General features: G+C 55.2%; 1 protein-coding gene across 1 annotated transcript; it reads right to left on the bottom strand.

Annotated features, from left to right (window-relative positions):
* Positions 1-1,013: 1,013 nt before the first annotated feature.
* ADAMTS15 (ADAM metallopeptidase with thrombospondin type 1 motif 15) lies at positions 1,014-25,629 on the bottom strand. The gene is made up of 8 exons (XM_043872953.1): positions 24,265-25,629; positions 12,298-12,430; positions 11,926-12,093; positions 11,445-11,728; positions 8,018-8,195; positions 6,373-6,554; positions 6,091-6,266; positions 1,014-4,380 (listed from the first exon to the last, which is right to left on the bottom strand). Exons 1-8 carry the CDS (start codon positions 25,219-25,221, stop codon positions 3,639-3,641), a joined length of 2,820 nt encoding a protein of 939 aa, XP_043728888.1. The 5' UTR covers positions 25,222-25,629; the 3' UTR covers positions 1,014-3,638.
* Between the last annotated feature and the right edge of the window lie 383 nt (positions 25,630-26,012).

A 26,012-nucleotide genomic window follows, 5' to 3' on the forward strand; every position in this document is an offset into this window, starting at 1 on the left:
GGGAACTTTTCCTCTCAGAGCTTTTACAGGCAATTGCTGCAATGGAAAACAGGAGGGACAACAAAAATAACAACCCCAGAAACGTGACAACGTTTTGGGTAATTTTACAAAGATCTCACAGTTTCTGACTGCCAGCTGAGACATCAACCCCAACCCCCTCCGGATCCTGTCCAGGTTCCCAATAGCTTGGAGAGCCAGGCAGGCTCTTCTAGCCCCCTGCTCCTTCCACCAGAACTTTCTGTCAAGTGCTTTGTCCAAGCCCCCATCCTAGCCCCTCACCCTGGACCCCTCTCCAGGAGAAGCCCACTCATCTCTGAATCCCAAGTTAAAACCAAATAGTCACCCACCAAATTTGACTGCTTAACTGTGTGTGGAAACCCAGACTATGAACTTAAACACACCCTGAAGAAATAGGAAATCTACGCTCCCCCTAAATCTCATGGACTCCCTCCCTCACTGGGCAGATTAGGAAATGGGGCTCCAGGGACCGTCTCAGATCTGAGATCACTGCAAGTTTCTCAACTGTTAGTTGGATGTTCTTTAAAATATGTCATGCCTCTGCCCCGTCTGGAAATCTAGCATTGTCTGACCAAACCGGAACTAGGAAGAAGGAAAGGTTCTCCAGACGGAATGAAGCTTTCCCTCTGGAAACCTGGGATCCCTCCTAAGGCAGGTAGCGTACTGGGCCCCCTGACCTCAATCCAGCCCCGAGGCCACCCCTCAGGCTGCCTGCATAGCTGTTCCTTCTGGCGCCCATCCCCAGCCCCCACTCAGCAGGGTATGCTCCTCCCCACCAGCCCTCCTCCCTTGATCCCTCCCCCACACCCACTCCCGCAGACCCAAATGCTCCTGCTCAGCCCAGGCCGACCCCTCTTTGCACTCACTGCACCTGTCACCACCTGGATCTTTTCCAGCCTGGGCGCTCACTGCACCAGGCAGGGACCCAAGGGCTGGCCCTCGGCGGGTGCTCAGAGAAGGCATGTAGAGAGAAGATGAAGGCACAGAGGCAGGACACGGGTCTTAAATACAGCTTTATTGGGAGCAGGCCGTCGTCCCCGCAGCAGCCAGCTCCCACGTATACACAGTATACACAGCCCTGCCAGCACCCAGGTCCTTCCGTCCTTCTACAGTACCCGGAATGCAAAAGAACCAAACACAAGAGGGGCTCTGTCCGTGACAGTGTCTAGCGCCTCTGAGAGCCAGCACCCAGGCCGAGGACGTTCAGGACCTTCCACCGGTCCTCAGCTCCCCACCCCCGCCCCCCCACGGCAAGACCCGCGAGGCTGGGCCCCTGGAGTCAGTGCACTTGACGGGCAGACCCTTGCTGGTGCACGCCCCACCCAAGAGGTGGCTGCAGCCCCCAGCACGTTCCTCTTCTTCCACAGACATGAGAGATCACCTTAACTTTTTGCTCCGTCACCAGAAACCTGTGCCTTCAGGCTTCTCTCTGCTCATAGAGAAGAGTATGTTCTTGGAGAGTATGGTTGGATGAGTGACGTGGTCCCAGACAAGACATACCTCCCAACTTGTCTTGCTCATACTTCTTTTCAAAGGAAAAAAAAAATGTAAAAGAAAAACATCATGACAGAAAAGAGCATTGAGATCCAGCATGTGTCAGGAACAAGATTGGTTGTCCCTCCTTAAAATGATTCCTCAAGCCACTCTGCTAGGGGCCAGACGCCCCCACGGACAGCCGCTCCCTTCCCACCCACCTTTCTGCACGTCCCCGCGCCACCTCACCTCTCCTCACCAGGGAGCGGTGCGCCGAGCGCGGGGTGCGGTGCTGTCGTCAGCTAGCGGGAGTCCACCTCTGCCCTGCAGCCCCCCAGCATTCACTCAGGCAGGAAGGGGGTTTCTCCTCTCTACCTTCTTCAAGGGTGACAGCAGCCCAGCCTAAGAGACCCGCCTGCCCTCTGCCCCCAGCGGGAGCTTGTTCAAGGGCTCAGCCAGGGTTAGACCAGGATTAGAACACGGTCCCAGGCTCGCTGGCTGGCCCGCTGGTCTGCAGACTCTGACTTACAGGGAAACCCGATACAAGTGCTGACTGCCTTTCCCAGGGAAGACACTTGTTTTGCTGTCGCCTCACTGAGGTCCAGGACTCGCCACCTACAGTCAGAACCAGAATCTCTGGTGTTCGTGCTAGCGCAGCCGCACCCTCAAGAAATACCCTGCTCAGCCAAAGAAGCTCCTAGCCCAAAACATCTTCCCACTTGGAGCTGTAGGAAATATCCTAGTTTCCATTCCCCTACTGTGTCTCTGAGACAGACAAGTCTCCAGCAGCACCAAGGGCCTCTGGGTCAGCTAACTGATTGTTGCTGCCTCTTGAAACCTGTCCCCAAGGCACCTGAAGAGAGAGACCCTGTCGCATTTGGGGGCCTGGGGGATGGCCGGGCTGTGGGAGGCAGGAAGCAGGCACCCTAGTTCATCTCTGCGTCTGGGCAGCTCAGTCTATGGAGGACGACAGCTGGGGCTGCTGGAAGCACCAGGGTCACCACTGCCCTGGGGAGGGAAGGGCGTGTACCCAGAGAGCAGACCTGAGGTAGCAAACAGTGAACCCCATTATCCAACTGCAGAAAGTGTGGCCTCCGATGCAGTGGGATGGTCCCCAGGGCAGACCACGTGCAGCTGTTCAGACGATGTCCACCTGGATGTTCGGCACCTGGCCCTTCTGGGAGTGTCCCACGTCCCTCCAGCAGGGTAAGCACCATGGCCATGCTGGTTTAGGATAACGGCCTTATTTATACCTGCCTCCCTGGAGGAAGAAGCCTTCAGAACTGATGCCTCCTCCTCGCTCCCTAGGGTGACATGCCCTCAAAGCCTAGCCCCCGAGACAGCAGACCCTTCCAGATCACCCTTCACTGCTTCAGCAACAGAGCCTGTCACCCCTTGAAAGCTTCAGTATCTCTTTTGGATGATCGGATCCCTCATGAAGAAGACAACAGTCTCCGTGCTGACCGCCTGCCTCCACCTGCAAAGCCTCAGAGGACACTGGCACGCAAGCCCTCCCACTAGTGTGGAGACCAGACGACATGGGGAGGAGAGGGGGCCCTCAGAGGGATGGCTGAGAGAGGAAGGCAGATGCACCCAGGCGGCTCCCCGCCCCTGCACACACCTCATTCCACATGGAGTGGCCCAGGCTCCAGTTACACCTGCCCTGCCCCTGCCCCTCGGCTCTGCCCACCCCCAGCCAGTTTTCACTGTTCAGTCCTGGTCAGGCAGGAAAGAAAGTGGCTGAAAGCACCATAAACACCTGCCTGTTCGGAGACGGCTCAGAGCCCTGGGCCCCCTGAGGGTGCCAAGCTGCTGGGCCGTGGCTCTTCCAGCAGCCTGCGACCTCCCTGCGGGGGGCTGGTCCCTGAAGTTCTGCTGCGAGGCGCCCGTCCATCCTCCTGTCCCTGGGAGGCTGGGCCCGCGCCTCCGGCCCAGCTCCACACCACTCTGAGCTTCGCTGTGAGGCTGGCCCCGGAGGAGCCGGGCGTGAGGTAGACTGTGCCTTAGTGACTTCGCTTCCCCGCCCAGGTCCTTGTCCCTGGATGTGGGTGACCTCGTGGCCTGGGCCCCAGGCCGCTGCCTTGTGTGGACAGCTGGCAGGGAGGCGGCAGCATGACGGGCCGACAGTGGGCAGGAAGGCCGCTGGCTCAGCACGGCCTCAGGATGCAGAAGTCCAGCTCCTGGGGCTTCCGGCGCAGGTCGCACTGGTCACGTGCCAGCAGCCGCCCTCCGTGGCCCACGCACTTGAGCGGACGCCGCTTGAACCCCCGGCCACAGCTCTTGGAGCAGGGCGACCAGGCGCCCAGCTCCCAGGTCGGACAGGGCTCCCCACAGCTGCGCGTCTCCACCGGGCGGTGTGCAGCGTCGCAGGTGGATGCCCCGCGCTGCCCCGGGGACCCGCGACAGTCCACCGGCCGCCGCTGAAGGCCGCCCCCACAGCTGGCCGAGCACGGGCCCCAGCTGCCCGCCACCCAGCGCGCGGGGGCCCGGGCGTCCGGCTGCTCCACCTGGTTGGAGAGGCTGAGGACGCTGTTGTGGTGTATGGAGGGCGCCCGGGGCTCCTTGGGCAGGTAGAAGGAGTAGCGGACCCGCGGCGGCGTCATCTTGCCCACGGAGAGCACCTCCACCGTCAGGGGCTCCAGGATGGGCCGCGAGGCCTGCAGGCTCTCCACCGCGGTCCCTGTGCCGCTGTAGCGCAGCAGGCTGCCCTTCACCACCAGGTCCCGCTCCACGGCCGACACCACGAAGTGCCCATTGAGCAGGTATTTGCCTTGGCTGTTCTTCAGGGCCAGGTAGTTGTCGTCTCCGATCAGCCCCTTGTAGCCGCGCTGGCGGATGTCGATGCTGGAAGCGCCCGCTGGGATGGCCACCACGAAATTGTAGCCGTGCCTGCAGTGGAAGGACGCGCGTTAGAGGGCTGCAGGCCTCCTGACCCCACTGCCTTCCACCCCGAGATCGGTTCCTCTTCCCCAAACCCCTGGCGCTCACACAGGTGACAGAGCCCATAGCCTGGCCCCGTCCAGGGTCACACAAACCAAGTGGTGGTGAGACTGCCTCACCCACAACCAGATCCTTCAGAGGGAGTGGAGAGGAAGGAGGAGCAGCAGGTGGGGGGAGGCTGGGGCTCTGTGGGGAGGTGTGTGTGCATGCTCAGTCACTTCAGTTGTGTCCCGACTCTGTGCAAGACCGTGGACTGCAGCCCGCCAGGCTCCTCGGTCCGTGGGATTCTCCAGGCAAGAATAATGGAGTGGGTTGCCATGCCTTCCTCCAGGGGATCTTCCCCACCCAGGGACTGAACCCAGGTCTCCTAAATCTCCTGCACTGTCAGGCCGGCTCTTTACCACTAGCACCACCTGAGTGCAGGGAGGTTCATGGCCCCAGAGTCAGGGACCGCAACCAAGCCTTGACTGGGGTGTCAGCTCCCTGGTGACTACAAGTGAATCAGACTTTCTGGGCTCCACGGCTCATCTACACAATGAGCAGGTTAAAAGAACTGATGTCTTAGGCTCCTTCTGGCCCCACTAATCTATGAAAGGGACACCTGCCATTCAGCTGGTGAAGCAAGTCAGAGAATCTACCTTCAATTCCCCACTGGGTCTCCCCTGCAGGTCCGACTACAACAGCACTGGCTCCCAGTGTCCAAGCACCCAGAGAGGTTGCACCCAGGGCTCGACAGAGGGCACCGTGTCCGGGGCACAGTGGAGGCTCCTGGACAGCCATCAAGGCCTTCCTACCAGCAGCAGGTGGACCCCCAAGTTCTCAGAGCCAACCATATCCCCTCAACTGAGACAGCAGGGGCTCTGCTTGCCTCCTCTTCTCCCAGAGAGTGGGTTTGGACTTTCCAAGGAGCACAATCCCCTGAAAAACAGGGACTGTGCTGGACCTTGGAAAGCCAGGAGCCCAGGCTCTGCTGGGACAATTCTCCGGATGATCCAGGCACCCATGTCCCAGGGAGGGGGCTCCCTCGAGCCAGCTGCTCACTCCCCCATTTCCCTGAAGTTTAGTGCCATTCTTGCCTTCATCCCATCCCAAGGCCAGGGCCTCATGCTCAGGAATCAGGGAGACTGTCACATCTATCCCCAGGTACCTTTTGCTTTTTATCAACATCAAGAACATTTAGTGAACATTTATTATGCACCAGGTACTATGCTAAGCATGTTACTCGAATTAATTCCCTTAACCTTCACAACAGCAGGACTAGAAATACACTAGCACCATACTCACTTTACAAGGGGGTAAATCTGAAAGCCTAGAGATTGCATCACTGGACCAGGGTCATTCAGAAAGTGGGAAATGGGATCTGAACTCAGGACAGTCTCACTCTAGAACCCAAGACAGGCCCTAATGACTTTACTGTCTCCCTAAATATCATCTCCTGCTAAGCAGAGTCCTACTCAAGACTCCATCTTTGTTGGATGAATGAATGAATGAACATCACACTCATGGGCAAGCATGAGTGGCCTCCTCAGCAAGGGTGCTCAGGATCTGACATTTAACCCATCTAACCCACGCTTCCGGGGCCTGGGGGGTAACTCCTCCCCTCCCGCCCCCATCCCTCCTCTCCCTGCCCTGGACACACCCCCAGGGCCCAGAACTCACATGGGCTTGGTGAAGAGTCCTGACACCTTCTTGCAGCTCTTATTGTCCCCTCCACATACCCCACACTTGTCGAACTTCTTTTTGGAGCCCAGGTTCCCATCGCAGCCCGCCTTGATGCACTTGCCCTGGACGCAGACTGAGGTGGAGTCTGGGGTGCAAGGTGTGCCATCCACCACCTGCAGGGCCCCCCGGGCAGGGAGAAGAGGAGCAGGGGCAGCTCAGCCCAACATTCCCCAGGACTGTGTCCCCCCACCCCCTGGCCTCCTGCCTGGGCTCACCCACCTTGGGAGCCAGCACGTAGAAGTAGCCGGTGCCGTTGGCTCGGCAGATGAGCTTGCACTTGTCCCGTGGGGAGACGCCCGAGTACTTGGGCACCCAGGCCACGGCCAGGGTGAGCCGGTTGGTGCTGTGGTTGTAGCCGTTGAAGGCCTCGCACTGCTCCTCCCGGAAACTCTTACCAGAGGCTGGGGAGGGAGGAAGCACATGCAGGAAGCTAAAGGGAGGGGCAGTCGGGGAGAGGGCAAATAGGACCCTGCCCCGTGTGGTTGCTCAGCCTCGCTTGGCTCTAAACAGCTCCTCTCCACCCTCGGCTGAGTGGTCCTCATCACCAAAGCCACCCCATCTCAAAGGACCAATGCAGGCTGGGACCAAAGGATGCAGGATACAGATGATAATGCATCCCCCAGGCAATGTGCCACCTTCCCCAGTGGTCCAGCCTTAAATTCCCTCTACAACAGGAATCCTAAATAGAAGTCTTCAGTGACCTATTGAGACTGTTTGCAGAATGTTCCTAAATGCATAAAATACATACATAGATCACAAAGAATACCAATTATATTAACACACAACAATCAGTATATTTTGAAACATATTTGTGATGCATGTGCTTCCTTGTTAACTCATTACATAACAAGATTCAAAGATGAGTCTAAAAAACAACCAGAAGATCTTCCCTGGAGGTCCAGGGGTTAAGACTCCAGCTTTCACTGCAAGGGGCGAGGGTTATTTCCCTGATTGGGAAGCTAAAGGTCCTACATGTCATGCCACACAGAAAAAAAAATAAAATTAGGTAAAATACTTTTTAAAAACTTAAAAAAAAAAACACTAAGTGTGGTGGTGAGCACAAATGGCATTTTGAGAAATCTGCCACAACTGAAAATATGTAACATATGAAAATACCTGGGATTTATAGTGGTGGCAGAGCCACAGACCAGCAATATAGTTTGTTGCCTAACTAAGAGAAATACTAAATTTTAGGTGGAAAGGTTAGCTATGTATATATATACTAAATTTCTAGATTAAAATTTCTAAATTTTAGATTAAAAAGTTAATAAATATAGAGATGTCATCTTCCCCCCACCCAAGTTCAAGAGGCTTGGATGAAAAATTCCTGCTCATATGTAAGTAAGAACCATCTCTGAGTTCTAAGCTGGGCTGTATCTATTCCAGTCTCATAAAAATAGCAAAAAACTGAGAATGTGGAAAAGATGTAATTTACTTTTATCCCAGCAAATTACAGAGAGCTGATCATGGTCTATAGGAAAGTCAAACAAGGGATATGTAACAATTTTTCTTTTTTTTTCCTAAACCATTTTATTTTCATTCTACTATTGTTATTGCAAAGGATTATTCTTAGAAACCAAATAAATTAAAAGCTAACCTGTCTAAAAGAATTCCTGCTTATGAAGATGGGCTTGTCAGTGCTTAACTAAGAGGGTTCTAGTGTCCTGTCCCCCTTGGACCATTTAGCCTTCCAGCCTCAGCCTCAGAGGATAACAGCCCTGGCAGAGGTGAGTGGGCAGAGAAATGATACCCCGAGGTACCTCTGCGCATGCAGACTCTGCCCCAGGGGTGAGGACCTCAGTTGAAGTAGCTCTGGGGCCTCCAGCCCACCTCCCCAGCAGTGCCACGGGCACCCCCTCCTCACCCGAGCTGGGGCAGGACTCCAGGTTGCAAGAGCGGTATTTCACCCGCACCCCCTCACAGTACTTGCCGCCGTTGGTGGGGGTGGGGTTGCTGCACTGCCTCCGGGCCAGCTGCACGCCCCCTCCACAGGTGCGCGAGCAGGGGCCGTAGGGCTCCCACTTGGCCCAGGAGCCGTCCACCTGCAAGGAGGGGACTGTTACACTCCTGCAGGGTCCAGGCGCCACACCCACACCGGGATCCTACAGGAGAGCTACACAGGGACAGCCTCCACCATCCCAGCCCACCAGAACAAAACCCACTTTGTTTCCGTGCCCGGGACACACACCACACTGTAGCCTGGAGATGAGCAAATGGCCACTGCTCCCAGTTACAAGCCAGGCCACATGGGAAGACGGGGCTCCTGGCTGTAGAGTCAGTCAGGGACGCTCCACCTGTGCCCTCACCACGTGGGTGGTCTTGAGCAAAGCAGAAAAGCTTCCTTAAGTTTCAGGTGTTTCATTTGCAAAATGGAGCCAGCACATCTGACCTCAGGCATGAGGTCAGGTGGAAGATTGAAATGATGTGTGATATTTCCTAGTACCTCACAGTAGCTCAAGGTTCTTCTTTACATATTGTTAGTGTCCTTACAAGAGTCTCTGGATCTAAAGTGGCCAGTAAACCATGTCATGATAGATATCCAAATAGTCTCATCTGTAAGATTTCTAGAATTCAGACTTTTCACCAAACCAGATTGGTTGTCACCTCAGTCTGGGGTTGCATTTTTGAAAGTTTTGTTACAAGCAGATGTAATGTTTGTGTTCAGAGGAGATAAAGAGAGGAGACTATTAAGCAATCCTCAAAGTCTCTTTGGCTTTGGGGTGAATTATGCAGTATTGTTGTACTTTTCAAGAGGGTGGAGAGAGGAGAGAGAATTTATAGTCTTCATTATGTTTTTCTTAGGATGACAGTAAAGTTAAGTTCTCGGCACTGAAAACACATGGGTTGGGCCACAGGGGCTGAGGCCCCACTGTACAGGCTGGGGTGGAAACACAGTCACAGATCATCCAAAGCCACCAACCCAAGAGGAGACAGATACTATAACTGATGTAGGTACTCAGAGCATTTCGCCCATCTGTTCTCTGTCAGAAAGTTTCTGTTTCATTGTTGCCAGCATGTCTGTTTCATCCTGCAGAAGAACACTTTCCCTTAACCCTGCTTTCTCCTCAAATCAGAGCCCACCCCAACTCAGCGCTTCCCTTCCTCAGCGAGTCAGCTACACCTGCTCTTTCTACCTGCTGCCTCCTCTGTGCCTCACACACAGGAGTCCCCTGGCCAAGGCAGCAGTGACCCCCTAGAGACTGAAAGAGTCCGTGCCCAGGCCTGTGGTCCCGTCTTCAATATTTAACTTTGCTCCTGTGGCTTCTGAGATGATGCTACATCGTTTTACCTGGCATCACTTCTTCCTGCACGCTCCTACAGGAAACACTCCTGCCATGAGCCATCCAATCACTCATTTGCCCAGTATTTATTGAATTGTTACTAGAAGCAAATCTCTGCCTTCGAAGCAAACACATCCCAGCAGGGAAGACAAACAATAAAAAGAAGCCTGTGCGCCTGCCGTCAGATGGGATTGAAGCAGGTGGGGTACAGGGAGGCGGGGCTGGTCCTGGCAAGGTGGGCCAGCACCACTGGGGATGGGAGAGAGTCAGATGCCACGGGGGGGCAGATGGCTGAGCCCAGTGAATACAATGAACAGGGACGGGGCAGGGGAGTGTCTGGGAAGGAGTGATTCCAATGCTGGACCACCAAGTCTTCACTCAGTAACAGGCTGGTGAGGATCTGAGATGCGTGAGGGGCGATGGAAAGATGGTCAGATCAATGGATGGACTGTACATAAAATGGACTTGAAGAATTGCTGGAGTGCAGAAGCTAGAGGCAGTTAAGCTGGGGGAAATGGGGCCTCAGTGGACAGAGTAGGATTCTTGAACTGAGGTCACTGGGGTGATTAATAAGCTCTGTGCTTTGACCTTGACTGTTGAGGGGAGTGACTCCCTGAAGGGCCAAGGTAGAGAAGGGACAGTCTGTTCAGAAGTGAGGTTGGGGACAGAGTGGATTTGGCTACTGATGGGCTGAGAGGTCCAGAGCGCCTCTCACATCACATTTGCTATACCCAACATCCTCTTAACCTATCTCTTTACCCTCCAGACTCTTCTTCCAAAGAGAAGGAACCGGCATGACTGGCCTGTCCTCAGGAGCTCCCAGCCTCTGTGCAGCAGACGAGGGGTCCAGGCAGCCTCGGGCTGGTTCCAAACCACCCTCTCAAAGATGTCCCTGACGGAGCGCTGATCCCCACAAGCCTCCAGCTCAGCCCACCTTCCGGACTCAGCCCCATCTCTGCCGTTGAGACCCTACTTACCCCTCAAGACTCTCTCCCGGTCACCCTCCTCATCAGTGCTTTTTCAGGCCCCCCCATCATCAGTGGTCTCTCACCCTTGTTCTCTACAACATATGTCATGCTCTGTCTCAACACACAGCGTACACGCCTCCACCCCTTGGATGACAGTTACATTTCTAATTTCCCCACTAGACTGTGTGCTTTCTGACATGGCCCATGTTTTCTTTGTTTTTCTGACCACCCAGAACAACCCAGAATACAGTGGGTTGTTGCCTAATGAATGAAATTTTAATTAAATGTATATTCCCAGAACAGAAGATTTTACAGAATTCTGTACCAAACCCATCTCAGGGAAATTGATAAAGTATTTGATGAATGCTTTTTTTATCATGTTGCCTCTGAGTACACAAAAACCCCAAGGCAAGCTCTCCTATGGCCAGGGCTGAGGCAGAAGATGGATGGACAGTCCCCGTCAGGATCAAGGGAGAGGGTGGACCTCCTGCCTGGAAAAATGCCAACCCCTTTGCTACCCCAACCCAAGATCTGAAAAATATAAAACTCTTACTATATTCAGAGAGTATAGTTCTGGATTTTGAATTTGTTCTGGTTTGGTTGGTATTCCTGTTTATCAGGAAAAAAATAACTTTCATTCATTTATGTTTCAACTTCAATAACAACCGATCACAACAGAAACTGAAGCTAAGTTCAGGATATAACAGATGAGCATGGTGCACCTCGGGCTCCCTGGCCGTGAACTACCCAAAGAAGGTAGAAATGAAGAGCAGATCATGAGCCAGTCGGAGCTTTGGGGCCTGGAGTTCGGGTCCCGAGCCCTTCCATGGGAGATGGGGTGCAGTTCAGGACTGGGAGGTAGGAGGCTTGCCAGCTTCCCTGACTGGCCACATCATTTTTCTCCAGTCTCAGAATCAAGAAGGGGACAGGGCCACTGCCAGTCATGGAGACACACACAGCAATCTGTGCTGGGGCTGGTCCCCTGGGGAGGCTCCTGAGCAACCCCCACCCCCGCCCCTCCGTGCGGCGGCAGCCCACTCACCCGGTACTTGCTGAGGTTGTGTCTCTCCACGCAGGCCCCCTTGAGGCAGAAGCGGCCCTCGCCGCAGCCCGTGCCGTCTGCCCAGGGGAAGTGGCGCGTCTGGCACACCATCTGGCCCTTGGCCTTGCCTGTGCACCACAGCTTGGTGCAGGACTGCATGTAGGGGCAGGGCTTGGAGCCCACACCAAAGGCCAGCTCACACTGCTGGCTCAGCGGGTAGCTGGCGCCCGGCAGGTCCTCGGGCAGGGAGACGGGCTTGCTGGGCTGGTCCAGGAGGCAGTCTCCTGCGGGAGCCGAGGGTGTTCATCAGGGACGGGCCCGGAAAGGCGGCCATGGCCAGCGTGGGGTCTCGAAGGCAGGGAGAGGACGAAGCCAGGGACACGGAACGGGCCCCGCCAGAGCCCGGCTCTTTGGGTCGCGAGTGCGGTGGGTAACAGAAGACAGATGGGCCGGGTGGCCCACCTCCCCAGGCCCCGCTCACCGTGCCCACTGTCCAGAAAGTCGGTGACGATGGCCGCACTGCAGGCTGACCAGGGGTTGGCACGGTCGATTTGGATGAGCGTTGGGGACATCATGTGGTTGCCCCGGAGCTTCCCGAATACCTCCTCGCACACCTTCACATTGTCATGGGGCATGTTGAACACGTGGCCTGCAGGGGAGACAAGGGGCCTCAGAGGGTGGCCAGGGCATGGGGGACCCATGCGGTAGGCCCACCCAGAAGAGAGAGCCACTGCTAAAGGGCCTCGAAGGAAAAAGACAAATGCCCACCCCTGCTCAGAGCAGCCAGCGCACACCCAGAGGGAGCGGAAGGGAGCCCTGCCCTCTCGACCCCCACCCCGAGAGCCCTGCGTACCCAGCTCATGGGCGGTGGTGAAGGCCGAGGGCAGCCCATCGTCCTCGATCACAGAGCAGCTCCTCTTGGGGTCGCACATGGTGCCCACATCAGCCATGCCCAGGGTGTCACAGGTGGTGGCCCCACACAGGTCCTGCCAGGGCAGGGGAGAAGCAGAGGCCAGCAGAAGTTAGAGATGTAACATGGAGACCCATTGAGAAGGAAGGGCACTCAACCCACTCCCAGGCCACGTGGGCCCATCACCTCCCAGCCAGGCCCTTTGCCCAGCGGGTTGTGGGCTGCTATTTCTGGAATGAGCCCAGGCCTCAGGAGGGAAGCTTGCTGGCTTGCGAGCTGAGAAGATGCTGCCCAAATCCTACCCAGGGAAGCCCCGGGGAGGAAATCAAGGGGCCATAATTACACGAGAAGGACCACTGCTTCCTAGAGAGGCTGCCTTCCAGCCCAGGAAGTAGGGACTCACCAGCTGGGTGAGGTTCTGGTCGTGGCTAACTGGGCAGAGGGGGTGGAAAGCCAGCGCTCTCCGAGCAGAGTCTGCTCTGGGAGCCTGGGTCCTCGATGGGGGATGGACTTCAGACAACCATGAATTAAGCTCAGACTCTCAGCCAGCGGGTCACTGGCCAAGGGCCCGCCCTGCCTGAGGCCCAGCTGCTATGGCTGGGAGGGGCAGAGAGAGGCAGATGCAGGCCCAGATCCAAACCCCTCCACTGGCCATAGAGCTCAGGGGACCACAGGCTTGACAGCCGCTACGAAGACTATACATTACAGGGGCCATGACCTGAGCAGGAAGGGCTGTCCCTCTTTTTGTAATAAAACAAGCTGCAGCGGGCCAGGGCCTCCAGCAGCCCTCAGGGAGCGTATCCCCCAGGGCTTGGGAGCACCGTGGGCCAGTGACACACCAGGGACCTTGGCATCCGAGCGGGATGAGAACAGGACCCCTGTGCACATTCTGATCCTCCTGAAAAGACACTCTGAAGAGGTGATACTGATGCTGTCTGCGTCCTATCCCTGCCTGCACTGCAGAAGGCATTGGGCTGTTTACAAGAAGTTTACGGGCAGCATCTCACGTGCCCCAGCACAGGCTGAGGAGGCAGAGGTGTTATCACACACATCTGTTGAGGGTGGAGCCTGCGACTCGTGATCACGTCTCATCATGGTGGTGACCTTGGGTCTGCACCTGATGCGCAGAGTCCTGGGAATCCTCCAACCCAGCCCGGAGTAGGGCTTTTGGCACCACCCTCTACAGACGCCCTGTTCAGACGACCCTGAAGCTCGGAGATGCTCAAGCCCCAGCCAGGACCTGGGGTCTGGACACTCAGGCTCCTTCGGCCTCATCACTGCCATTCACCCAGCGCCTCGAGAGCCCCCCGGGGGAGAAAGCGCTTCTGGTGTTTCCCTGGGGAGCCCAGCGGCTCGCACAGCACACACACAGAGCTGTGCTTGGCTGTATGTCTCTAGGGGTGTGTGCAAGTGTGTGAGCGTGCACACCCATGCCGACGTGGGGAAAATGTAGGCAGCCCGGAGGCATAAGTGGGGCCAGGGGGCATGGGAGGAAATGCGGTCATAGTACAGAAAATCAGCAAAATTTAATCGCGAGCACTCAGAGGTTTACCACCTGAGCAGTCAGGCTTGGCTTCCCACAGTCAGGTGACAGTCACAGCTCCTCACAAGTTCACAGGGCTTCTGGCCAGAGAACCCCCAGGGGATCAGACCAAACCAGAGGACACCCGAATCACTGGTGGGTGAAATGCGTCTCACCCTGGCTCACAGCACCTCCGCCCCTTCTTCAAGCCCTGCAGACACACCTCAAATTCCATCTCTTTCAAGTACCCTTTCCTCATCAAAGGCTCAGAAAGCTCTCCCTTCCGCCCCACCCGTGGCCCCTGAGTTCTGAAACCCAGAAAACACCTGCTGACAGGACACGGCAGGAAGCAGGGAAGAAGAAGCTCACCTGACCAGTGGTTCAAGGACCGTGGCCACCGAGGAGCAGGCTGAGTGGACAGAGTGACCTGGGGACAGAGGACGGAAGGGAGACAGGAATGGAAGGGAGGCAGGAAGGCCCGTGCAGGGGCAGAGTGAGGGGACACGGGAGCACAGGACCCCACAGAGGTGGTCACCCCTGGAAGTTCCAGCCCAGCAATCACAGCCTGCAGGGACAGCCTCTGCCAGACAAGTGTGTCACACTGTCCCAGGCCGCCATGGGTGCCCTGCACTGGCCTTGAGTGGGAGAGGGCAGGACCAAGAAGCCTAGAGGCTGGCCCTGACCCATCACAACACAGATGTGTCACACTGTCCCCAGGTTACCATGGGCACCCAGCACTGGCCTCATGTGGGAGAGGGCAAGCAAGACCAAGAAGCCTAGACCCATCACAACACAGACATGTCCCTTCAGGCAAGTCCGCCTATTCCTGGGCCTTGTGCCCCTCCTGGAAGGGCCAGCTCACACTGAGAACCAAGACAGTCCAAGTGCTCTGAGCCTCTACCCCTTGTCAGCTCAGGGGTGTCAGCCCCTCTGGCCTCTGGGTTATAAAAGGAACACTCAGAATGGTCTACTTGCAGAATGGAAGAAACCTAAGACCGATCTTGTCTGCCGACACACACTATGCAGCTGATAAAAGTGACTCACAGAAACGTGAAGTCACCCACAAGGAGACTCAGAGGACCAGCCCCTGCCTTGCTCAGTGGAAGAGGCTGGAGCAGAGCGAGAGCTCAGGCCAGGGTCCAGCGGCTGCTGCAAAGCCCGCCTCTGCAGCCCGGAGGCCCTGGAAGCCGAGAGCTTTCTCCTTGCCCTCTCTTCTCTCTTGTCCTCCTTCCTCTCAGGGAGGCAGGTTTCTCGCAGCAGATGTGCCACTGCAGGCCCCTTCTGGCCAGGAGCAACCTGTTCTTGCCATCAAGAAACCCCAGTTTCTCTGGATCAAACAAGAGGAACAAGGCAAGAGCCGGCAACCTTCCTGAGGGTCGGGGTGCAGCCAAGAGCGGCCATGCTGCAAGAACCAGCCTATCGCTGGGGGAAAACCAGCTGCTGGGTGTCAGGGGCTCTGCCGGGCCCTCAGCCCCGAGTCAGGACTCAGAGGGACTCTCGCTGGGCCTCCTGCTTTCAACGCCCACAGGTGACTGTGCAGGGCCCACCGTGCCTCCCTTGTGGCACTGAGTCTCCACCCTTTTGGAAGGATCTCACACGCACTCCAGCTGCCTTAACCGCTTCACACGAGGCACTTGTCTCCAGAATCAGAGCCGCTTCTGGGTCCTTCCACCTGCAGGGTGCCAGCACCGCCCAGTCCAGTCACCATCTGCCTCACTATTTCTGGGGACTTGCCAATTCCTCTTGTAGCCACAGCCTCTTTCCCAAAGGACCCAAGAATCTTCTTGGCCAAGAACCTAATCCTCCTGGATCATTCTTCTCTGTCTCTTTTTATAACAATAATTTAGGATTGGAGCCACAATTTGGAAACAAATAAGGATAGCACCTCACTCAGTTAGGTAAAGAATCCACCTGCCATGCAGGAGACTGCCTACAATGCAAGAGACCCAGGTTCAACCCCTGGGTTGGGAAGATCACCTGGAAAAAGAAATGACTACCCACTCCAATATTCTTGCCTGGGAAATCCCATGGACAGAGGAGCCTGGCAGGCTGAGTCCACGGGGTTGCAGAGAGTTGCAAACGACTTAGTGACTGAGCCACCCCCACCGCTGCCACCTCACAGGGCTCACCCTTTTCCCCCAGACTGTGAGCTGCACACACACCACCCCTCCCGACCAGTGTCCTCCCGCAGTCCTCCTTCCACCTCGTCTCACTTTCCCCACCATCTACTGAGGTGCTTGTTGTTTTCCGGCAGCATGAAGAGAGGGGACGACAGAGGGTGAGATGGTTGGATGGCATCACCGACTCAATGGACATGAGTTTGGGTAAACTCCGGGAGTTGGTGCCGGACAGGGATGCCAGGTGTGCTGCGGTTCATGGGGTCGCAAAGAGTTGGACATGACTGAGTGACTGAACTGAGACTGAACTGTATAGCTCAGGAACTCTACTCAATGACCTGTGGTGACTTACATGTGAAGGAAATCCAGAACAGAGAGGATATACATATACCTGTGGCTGATTCACTTCACTGTACAGCAGAAACTTACACAACATTATAAAGCAGCTATTCTTCAGTAAAAATTAATTTAAAACATCAAGCACAGTAAACTTTTTAATGTGGCAGAAGACACATGTTCTGATGGAGACAGCTTTCCCGCTCACATTGAATTTCTGGGCATGAGAGCCCACACTCATGGTCGCAAGTCACATCACAGCTTCCAAGAATTCTACTCACAGTTCTACACAGCCTCTCTCTCATTCTACAGGTGATGAAACTGGGGCTCCAAGGGCTATGATGACTCCCTGCCAAAGCCAGGCCACTTTGAAGTAAAGAATGGCGATAGAATCCACACCCTGGGACACCCAGGGCAGCATGGCCTTTAGTCTGAACAGAATCACGTGAGCTAGGGCTCAGTTCACCACTGGTGAGACCACCTGCACTGGTATTAACATGGCCCCTGTAGTCGGTTGCCCATCTGAATCTCTCTCATGCGTCACTGGAGTTCCTCATCAAACTCAAAACCCACTTCTGTTTGCAATCCCCAAGGACAAGATGGCCTTGCTTTGCTAGAAGGAAAAGAATCTATCAGTTCAGGGTCTGGGCAGCGTGACTCAGGAAGCCTAGTGAGAAGAGGCTGGCGTGTCCTACCAGCTTGTATCCGCAGGTTCTGTTCCCCCAGGTCTCCTGCGTAGCAGATGGATTATTTACTGCCTGAGCCACCAGGGAAGCCTGATTCTGTTCCACCAGAATACAAATCCCTTGAGATGCATGGATCGGTGTCTCAGCAAGAGATGGAGGGAATCAGACAGGAAGGCCCTCAGCGAGGAAGCAGAGGAACCCAAAGTTTGCAGGGGACCAGACTCTCTCCAGAAACCATCCAACAGTCGCTAGCATTCAAGTAGCAGATGCTGTTCTAAGCACTTCACCTGTTTGTTGTCGGACTCCTCACTGCAGCTCTGTGAAGGAGATGCCACAACCAGGCCCCATCTACAGATGAGCCCTGGGAGACCATGCGTAACCAGCCCAGGGTCAACAGTGAGCTCGAGGCGAAGACAGGGAAGGAGGATCCGAGTGAGGGCTGAACCCAGGCCGCGAAGTCATGGAGCCTGATCCTCCCCAGGCCTGTGTGCTGACTCCGGGGCATGAACACTCCAAGAATGAAGGGGCTCAAGAGGACAAGGTGGTCCACTCCGGACCCCTGCCCCCCCAGAGCTCAGGCTGGTCACCAGTGGGGAGAGGCCGGGAGAGACCCGGGCAGAGGCGAAGGCAGGCTCAGGGGCCAAGAGTGCTCTGGGAGAGGGGTCTGTGCCTGGCTCCCGACCCCATACTGACACGCCGAGCCCACCCCTGTGGTACACCAGGGCAAAGTCAGAGGCAAGGAGCCTCGGTGAAATGCCAAAGAACCTAACGCTCCCTCTCCCAACTCTTTTAGGCAACAACCTCAAGCGATGGAGGAACGATCCACCAGAAGGAAGGTGAAACCACCTGAACACCCAGGGTTCTGTGGTCCTCCCACCCCATGAATGACAGCAACGTGCAAGGTCCCATCAGAGGGGCTACACAGATGCAGGGAGGCCCTGACTGAAGGCAGTTTACACATCCCTGGGACTGGCCACTTTGGAGTCCAGAGTCTCCACACACAGAGAAAGTGTCAGGGCATACCTGCAGGGGACAGAAGGCTTCGCAGCAGGGCCATATTAAACCTAAGCTCCAGCCAGGGGCCCACCTGCAATAACTGGACAACGGCAAACACACAGTGAGACTGAGGCAGTGATAGTCACAGGGCACCGATTCTGGAACACTCAGTAACTCATCCCCTCAGCAGCCCTGCACAGAATCATTATCCCTGCTTTGTGGAAGAGGATAGAGAACTTCAAGCGGCTGATACATTCAGTGCCATGACTAAACATGCAAGCACCGAGATCCCAAGTCAGCTCCGCCCGCCTCCATGCCTGTGTTCTTTCCATCACTCCGCGCGACCCAGGCAAGTGTCACAGCAAACAGCTGTGAGACGTTCAGAGGCAGGGGAGGGGCAGGACCCACAGGGGACAGACCTCGCTGGCTCTCCTGACTAACCGGTGTCTAAAAACGCAAAGAAAAGTTTTCAGTGCACGTTCCTGCCTCCAAACTCCACCCCCCCACCCTGGCCCATCACTCTTGGCTTCCTTATGTGCTGTAAGTGAGAAACGGGGCAGAAGAACCATCTCCTACAGACGGGGAGAACTGTCTCCCCTCCGTGCTGTCTGCCTCCTCCCTCCCTGAAGGAGCGTGGCTGAGTTTCCATTTAGTGATCAAGATTTACAAACTGTTAAATACCAAATCTACAGCTGTCTCTCTCTCTCTCTCTGCTAACATCTTCCTCCAAGGCTTGACTTCAAAAAAGATCCTGACAAAAGACAAAAATTCTAATTCCAAAAGATACACGCTCCCCAGTGCTCACAGCAGCACTATTTACAACAGCCAAGACATGAATGCAACCTAAAATTCCACTGTCAGATGATTGGATAAAGAAGATACAGTCTCTGTATACAATGGAATATTACTCAGCTATAAAAAAAAGAATGAAAAAAAAAAGAATGAAATAATGCCAGTTGCAGCAATGTGGATGAATCTAGAGATTGTCATACTGAGTGAAGTAAGCCAGACAGAGAAAGACAAATACCATATGGTATCACTTACATGTGGAATCTAAAATATGATAAATAAACTTATTTACAAAACAGAAATAGAGCAAGAGACATAGGAAAAAACTTATGGTAACCAAAGGGGGACAGGGTTAAGAAAGGGATAAATTAGAAGCTTGGGATTAACATATATACACTAAGATATATAAAATAGGTAATTTTACAATAAGATTTTACTGTATGGCATAAGGAAATATACTCAATATTTTGTAATAATCTATAAGGGAAAAGAATCTGAAAAAGTGTATATATATATATATATATATATATATATATACACACACTCAGATATATGTATGGCTTCCCTGATGGCTTAGCAGTAAAGAATCCAGTTGCCAATTCAAGAGCCACAAGTTCTTCCTGGGTCAGAAAGATCCATCCTCCAGAGAAGGAAATGGCAGCCTACTCCAGTATTCTTGTCTGAGAAATCCCACGGACAGAGGAGCCTGGCAGGCTACAGTCAGTCCACGAGGTCACAAAGGAGTTGGACTTGACTTAGCGACTAAACAATAACGATAACAATATATGTATATATATAAATGATTCACTTTGTTGTATACCTGAAACTAATACAAGGTAAATCAAAAACAAAAACAAAACAAACAAAAAGATCTTGACAAAATTACGATTCTTTTTATTATATTGATAGATATGTATGAAAGACATTTGTCATTTTACTATTAGCCTTTTTGTCTGAACACTAAATTTTACTGTCATGTTGCATCTAGTTCATTATGGAAAGAACTGACCTCTATTTCAAATAAGACTCCGGAATGTCGATCGATCCTATGCAGTGTAGGATACAGATTTGTTGTTCAGTCGCTAAGTCATGTCCTCTCTTTGCAGCTCCAGGGAATGCAGCCCACCAGGCTCCCCTGTCCTTCACTAACTCCCGGAGTTTGTTCAAGCTAATGTCCATTGAGTCAGTGATGCTATACATACACATCTATGCTGCACATATACACATGGTATACATACACATCCCCACAAAACCCAAGGCCAGAACGGGAAGACGAGTGCCAAGCTTGAGATGTGAAAGGAAGAAAGGTAAGAGCAGGAGTGAGGAGAGGAAGAGGATGACAGAGACCCTGCCTTGAAGACCTTACAAGAGGAAGAAGAGAGCTTGGAGGAAATTAGGGAAGGGAGCAGCATGCAGGGTACTCAGCACACTCAGGAAAAACAGGTACGTGAAGAAATAAGCGGGCAACCCCGCAAGCTACAAACCCTAAAACCTGTCAGTCCCAAGGAGAAGACATCACAGGGAGCAAACTAGAGCAGGGACTGGAGGAGCAGGCCTCCCACAAGAAAGAAGCAAGCTTCCTGTCCCATCAACACCACTTGCTTCCTTCCTGCCAGTCCTTCCATCCAGCATCTGTTTGTCCCTTGTCCTCGGCTTCTGCACGCCAGCATTAAAGACAATGATTTGGCCTCCAGCAAAGAAGGATCTTAGTCTTCCCCAGGGCAGTCACACCACCTTGTATTTGTTGTTTCCTTGTTGGAGGTCCCTGACACACGGTGAATTCCTGGGGGCCAGAGACCACATCTTGCAAGTATCTGTTATCTCCACAGCCCAGGAAAGCACTGCAAGTAATAGATGCTCAGCAAGCGTTAAGAGAATGTATGGATAAATGAATGGAAGTCAGCCAACTGCAGAGCTACCCAAAGTGCACAGGCATCCAACCTAAAGAAGAGAGAAGACCCAGGGAAGTGTGATCCCACTGGACCTCTGCCCAGCAGAGCGGAAGCCATAGAAACTTCTCCTCATAGAACTAAAAGTCCACGCAGAACAACTGGCTCTCATTCTCCACAGATCCTGATTCCAATTCCGTGTGACCTCACCCCGCTGTTATGAGCTGGAAGCTGATTGCTTTGCAGAATCCAACATGCACTCTTCCTCCAGGAACTTAGACTCATTCTGAATCTTTAAGGAAACTCCTCAAATTGTCAAAATCCTTGCTGTGTGATCCATGGTTCCTCCTTTGTGGACAGTAAAGGATCCTCCCTGGGTCTCGTTTTCCCAGTGTTTTGATTTCAACACCCCACATCCCTCCCTCCGCCTGCCAAGAGGACAGCAGGCTCCCCACTGCCTGGCCCAGGCTTGTTTCCACCACTGTAGCACTGAGAGGTTGGAAGGGAGCTCCACGTCCGCCCGTCCAGCCCTTCTCCTGCTCTTCGCCAGGCACCCCAGAGCACCTGGAGCTCCCCAGAGCTGCTCGCCCCTTGTCATCACAGGAGGAAATACGACCCGGACAAGCCCGACCTCTTCCTAACTGCTTCCACCCCATGAAAAACACAACTGTGTGATCAGAGACAATCACACCATTTTTCCACTATCTCCAGGAGAGCCAAGAAATAAGTGACTCTAAATGTGCCTGTCAGTTCAAGGTCCTTTAGAGACAAAAGGTAATTTACAAAATAAGCACATTTCTAAAAATGTTTAATCCAAACAAATTATATATGGCATCCCAGATGGCATTAGTGATAAAGAACCTGCCTGCCAGTGCAGGAGATTTAAGAGACTCAACTTTGACCCTGGATCGGGAAGATCTCCTGGAGGAGGGCATGGCAACCCACTCCAGTATTCTTGCCTGGAGAATCCCAAGGACAGAGGAGCCTGGCGGGCTACAGTCCATGGGATCGCAAAGAGTCAGACATGACTAAAGCAACTTAGCATGCATGTATAATTCTTTTCAAATTTTAGTTTGAAAAAGCATTAATTACACCAATATTCTGATAAATATAAGCAGAGAAGCTCACACATCCAATTTAAAGGATTACTCCTGACCCTTACAAAAGTAAAGAATCTGCCTGCAATGCAGGAGACCTGTGTTCAATCTCTGGGTTGGGAAGAACCCCTGGAGAAGGAAATGGCAACCCACTACAGTATTCTTGCCTGGAGAATCCCAGGGAAAGAGGAACCTGGTAAGCTACAGTCCATGGGGTTGAAAGAGTCAGACACAACCGAGCGACTAACACAATAACTTACAAAGTGAGACAAAAGTCCCTCTTGTGTTGGCGCAGAGAGGTGGCTCCAGACTCCTGGAGCCCATGCCGGCCTCTGTCTAGAAAGCGCAGCTGTGTGCTGGCGTTCTCATCTCATACTGTATCTTCCCCCGGGAGCTCAGGAATGAGCCATTCCTAAGACTCTGAGAACGCGTCAGGCCCCAGAGTCTGTGCTGGTGAGGAGGTGGGGGAGAGAAGTTTGCTCTAAAGCATAAAGCACATATCTGCAGGACGGGCCTGCCAACACAGCCTCCCCACTCTCTGGCTTTGCCCTCACGATGCCTAAGGGAAAGACAGCTTCTAAGGGGTCACACCGCACACACCCCTGCTTCTGACCCAAGTGGCCACACATCTTGTGTCCATTATGCGTGGCCAACAAGGCCCCCTGGGAGGGGGGAATCTAGCCCACACCAGCAACAAACAGAAGCTGTCACGCTGTTTGATTGCTGCTACTTCACAAGGCAGATCCTTCCGATAGCGTGACCTACACTCCTGCAGGAGTCCTGTTCCCAGGACTGGTTCCAAAAGTGAGCCACGCCACGAGGCGGCGGAGACACAGGTCTGTAACATTAGACCAGTGAGCAACCTTCACAGGGCATCCCGGGTAGCAGGTAGGCCAACAGCTGCTTTGCGCATTAAGAGATCCTGTTCTCGGCCTCTGCTCTCTCCCCAGCCATCTGACTGCTGAGCTGGTCTGTGTGCAGAGGTCGAGGCCTCCTCCCTTGCAAGCTTTCCTGTGACTCAGGCAGAGCTAGGAGGAGCCGGGCAGTGACAGCTCCACAGACCTCAGTTGGAAGAATGAGCACAAGGAAACAGACTCAGGCCAAAGACCTCCCTAGAGGAGCCAGGTGGTGGGAGGAGAAGGCTGGGAAAGGAGGAAGTTCAGCCCCAGGAAGGGCCCAGCTGTGCCAGCTGGGTCAGTGTGGAAGGCTCCTGCCCCAGCCCCGTGTGCACCAGTCCACCTGCATTCAGCGGAGACTCAGGACCCCACAGGTACCTGAGGGCTCCATGCCATCCCCAGAAGGCTGTGGTTATGACATGAGCCAAGCGAGAGCCTGGCACTGATTCAAGCCCCAGCTCCCAGGGTCCGAGGAAGCAGGTCACACTGACGCCCTCTTCCCTCTCAGTCTCTCATACCTGAGAAATTTCAAGATTCTGACAACTCAGCACCCAATCTATGAATCTAAAATGTCAATAGATCCATAGCACCAAAGGCTTCTCTGATCTGCTGTTCTGACCTTTCTAGTCCCCAGACTCAGTGCCTTTCCAGCCCTGCAGCCGGGATCTGCGGACTCTGTCACTGAGCTGACTCCTTCTGCGCGGCCGGGGGTGGGAGCTGGAGCCCTCACAGGACGTGTCAGTGCGCCTGCTCCTGCGGAGCTACCTCAGGGCACCCAGGCCCCCCATCCCCCGACCTGCCAACAGGGATACGGGACAACTCAGCTCAGCTCCGAGCGAAGCTCCACTTGGAGCTCCAGGCTCCGAACTCTCTGACTACTCTGCCTGCTCTGAATGGGCCTGAAGCCCCTCCGAGAGGAGCCAGACCCCGTGCTGCCCGGGGAGAGAGAAGCAACAAAAAGGGAAGGCTCCATTGTACGTGAGTCTGCCCTTTCGCTGCAACCCACGAAAAAATCCAAACGCGCCCCCCACCCCAATCGAGACCTCCCAGGCCCAAGACAGAAAGAGGACTGCAACGTGCTGCCCTCGAGAAGAACAGCGAGCGCTCAGCTCCCAGGTCCCGGAGCAGAAGAAGGAAGGCTGGGAAGGAGGGTCTGGAAGGACTCGGACGCCCCCTTGAAGGAGAGCCAGACTCTCCAACACCATCCTCGGGGCGCCTCCTATTGGCCGTGCAGACCAACCGCTGCACCGGGGCGGCAACTTCCTGGGTCCCGGCCCCTCGGCGTCATTGGCCGCGCCGGGCCAACACCTTCCGAAGGAGCAGGCGTTCCTCCTACCGCCCACGTGCGTCCGCATGCACGCGAGTCAGAGCTCCGCCGAGCCTAGCGGCAGGCTTTCCCCGAAAAGCCCAAGTGGCAGTCGGCAGAGATCAACGAAATTCAAACTCAGAGGTGAGGAGGTGACTGCGCGGCATAAAGGACATTCGGAGAGTTAAGGGCGGGCACTCCCGCTCCTCCCCCCCCCCCCCCCCCCCCCGCATAATGGGGGCTACCTGGGTCCAAAGAGAAGACGGATCGACTCACCTGCCGGGTGAAGAGGATGGCCGTGTCCCAGTACTCCGGGTGCTTGTCACTCACTTTGTTCAGCTTCTTCTGCCACGCGCAGAAGTTGCGCAGCGTCAAGGCCGCATTGCCCGTGACCTTGGGCCCCGTGTCGCGGTCTCCGAGAAGCAGCACCTTGACCACGACGATGTTGATGGGGTTGAGGATGCTGGGGTGGCGGTACAGCCGCGCCGCCGTGGCCAGCAGCGTCAGCAGATAGTGCTCCAGGTCCGCGCCGTGGAACTTGACCATCGACTCGTCCGCCACCACCAGCGTCTCCACGTATCGCGGGATAGAGACGAAGCGCTTGGCGCGCCCGGACCTGCGTCGGCTGCGAGCCTCCCCTAAGCCGATCCGCCGAGGCGTGTAAGGGTCCAGGGCCCGCAGGATGGCGGGGTTCCAGCCTGAGCCCACCCCGCAGCGAGACGTGGGATCTCCGGGAGGCCCGCCGGGGGCGCCCCGGCGCTGGAGGAGGTGTGCGCCCTGGCTGTTGCGCTGCGCCGCCGGCGCGCTGGTGTTGGGCAGCGGGCTAATGACATACTCGGCGCCCCGGTAGCCGAAGGCTCCGCGTAGCCCCCCGCACAGGCTCAGGGCAGCGAACGAATCTGGCTCGGCATTCACGTCCCCAGAATAGAAGCAACGTCTCAAGTCCGGAGAGCTGCGGATGAGTCCCTGGAGGGGGACGCCCAGATGCTCAGTGGCAAAGGCGGGTGCCAAGAACTGAGCATCTGGCGTCAGGTGTAGGTAAAAGTCCTCCTGAAACGCTGTGATCTGAAAAATGAGTCCCTGATCCCCGGAGTCCTCGGGACCCTGCCAATAGTAGTGGCGGCCGTTGATGTCCGGGTCTAGTCGGATGGGAACCACCACCTCCCGCTCTGGCTCTGAGCCGCCAGCGGGTGCCCCGGCGAGAACCAGCATTAAGATGCCCAGCAGAAGCATGGCGCCGAGCAGCGCACAGCCGCGCTCTCGGAAGGGCCCGGCCCGGCTCCCCGGCCGCCGGCACGGTCTCCTTGCAGCCCGCACACCGGAACCACCGACGCCCCGGGCCGCCCGCAGCTCCCAGAAAGGAGAACCCCAGGGAGGGAGACTCCTCCCAGAGCTGTGAGCGTGCACCGGGCAGCTCGCGCCTCCTACCTGTGCCTTTCCAAGCAGAGCGCGCCCAGGGAGCTTAAGTACAATCGCTGTCAAGTGCAAGGACGAAAATTTGCAGCGGAGAGCTAGAGGGAGGTGCCGGCCGCTTCTCCGAACCCCAGCGGTTCGCAGCGCCTCAAACCAGGAGCTGGGCGAGCCTATTAAAGGCCCCCTCCTCTTTGGACTGCCCAGTCAGCGCTCTCCCTCCCTCCTCTCCCAGCCTCCCAAAGCTTGCAGCCTCCTGGGGCCACCGAAGAACTCGATCCCGCCTCCCGAACGCAGAGCCACTTGGCGGGGAGGGAGTGGCGTTGCGCTGAGGCAGGAGGCGTGGGCTGGCCAGAGCAACCAGCGGCGGAGTCTGCATTTGCGTCCGGCCCCAGTGCCCAGAGCATCAGTCCGGACCCTCGGCTGGCTGCGCCCTGGGTCTCAAGGCAGTTGGGGTCAGGAATGCAATATGAAGACTGGAGGCTAACCCCCTCTCCCAGACCCACCTCAGCCCTCCCGTTGCAATTTCCTCATCACAGTGTCCCCTAAAAAATCCAGAACCAAGAATTGCCCCTGTACATGTGCTACTGCTGCCAGATGGGCACATTCTGGGG

This window comes from Cervus elaphus, chromosome 2 (genome assembly GCF_910594005.1).
Source record: "Cervus elaphus chromosome 2, mCerEla1.1, whole genome shotgun sequence".
In the NCBI taxonomy this organism is placed as follows: Eukaryota; Metazoa; Chordata; class Mammalia; order Artiodactyla; family Cervidae; genus Cervus; species Cervus elaphus.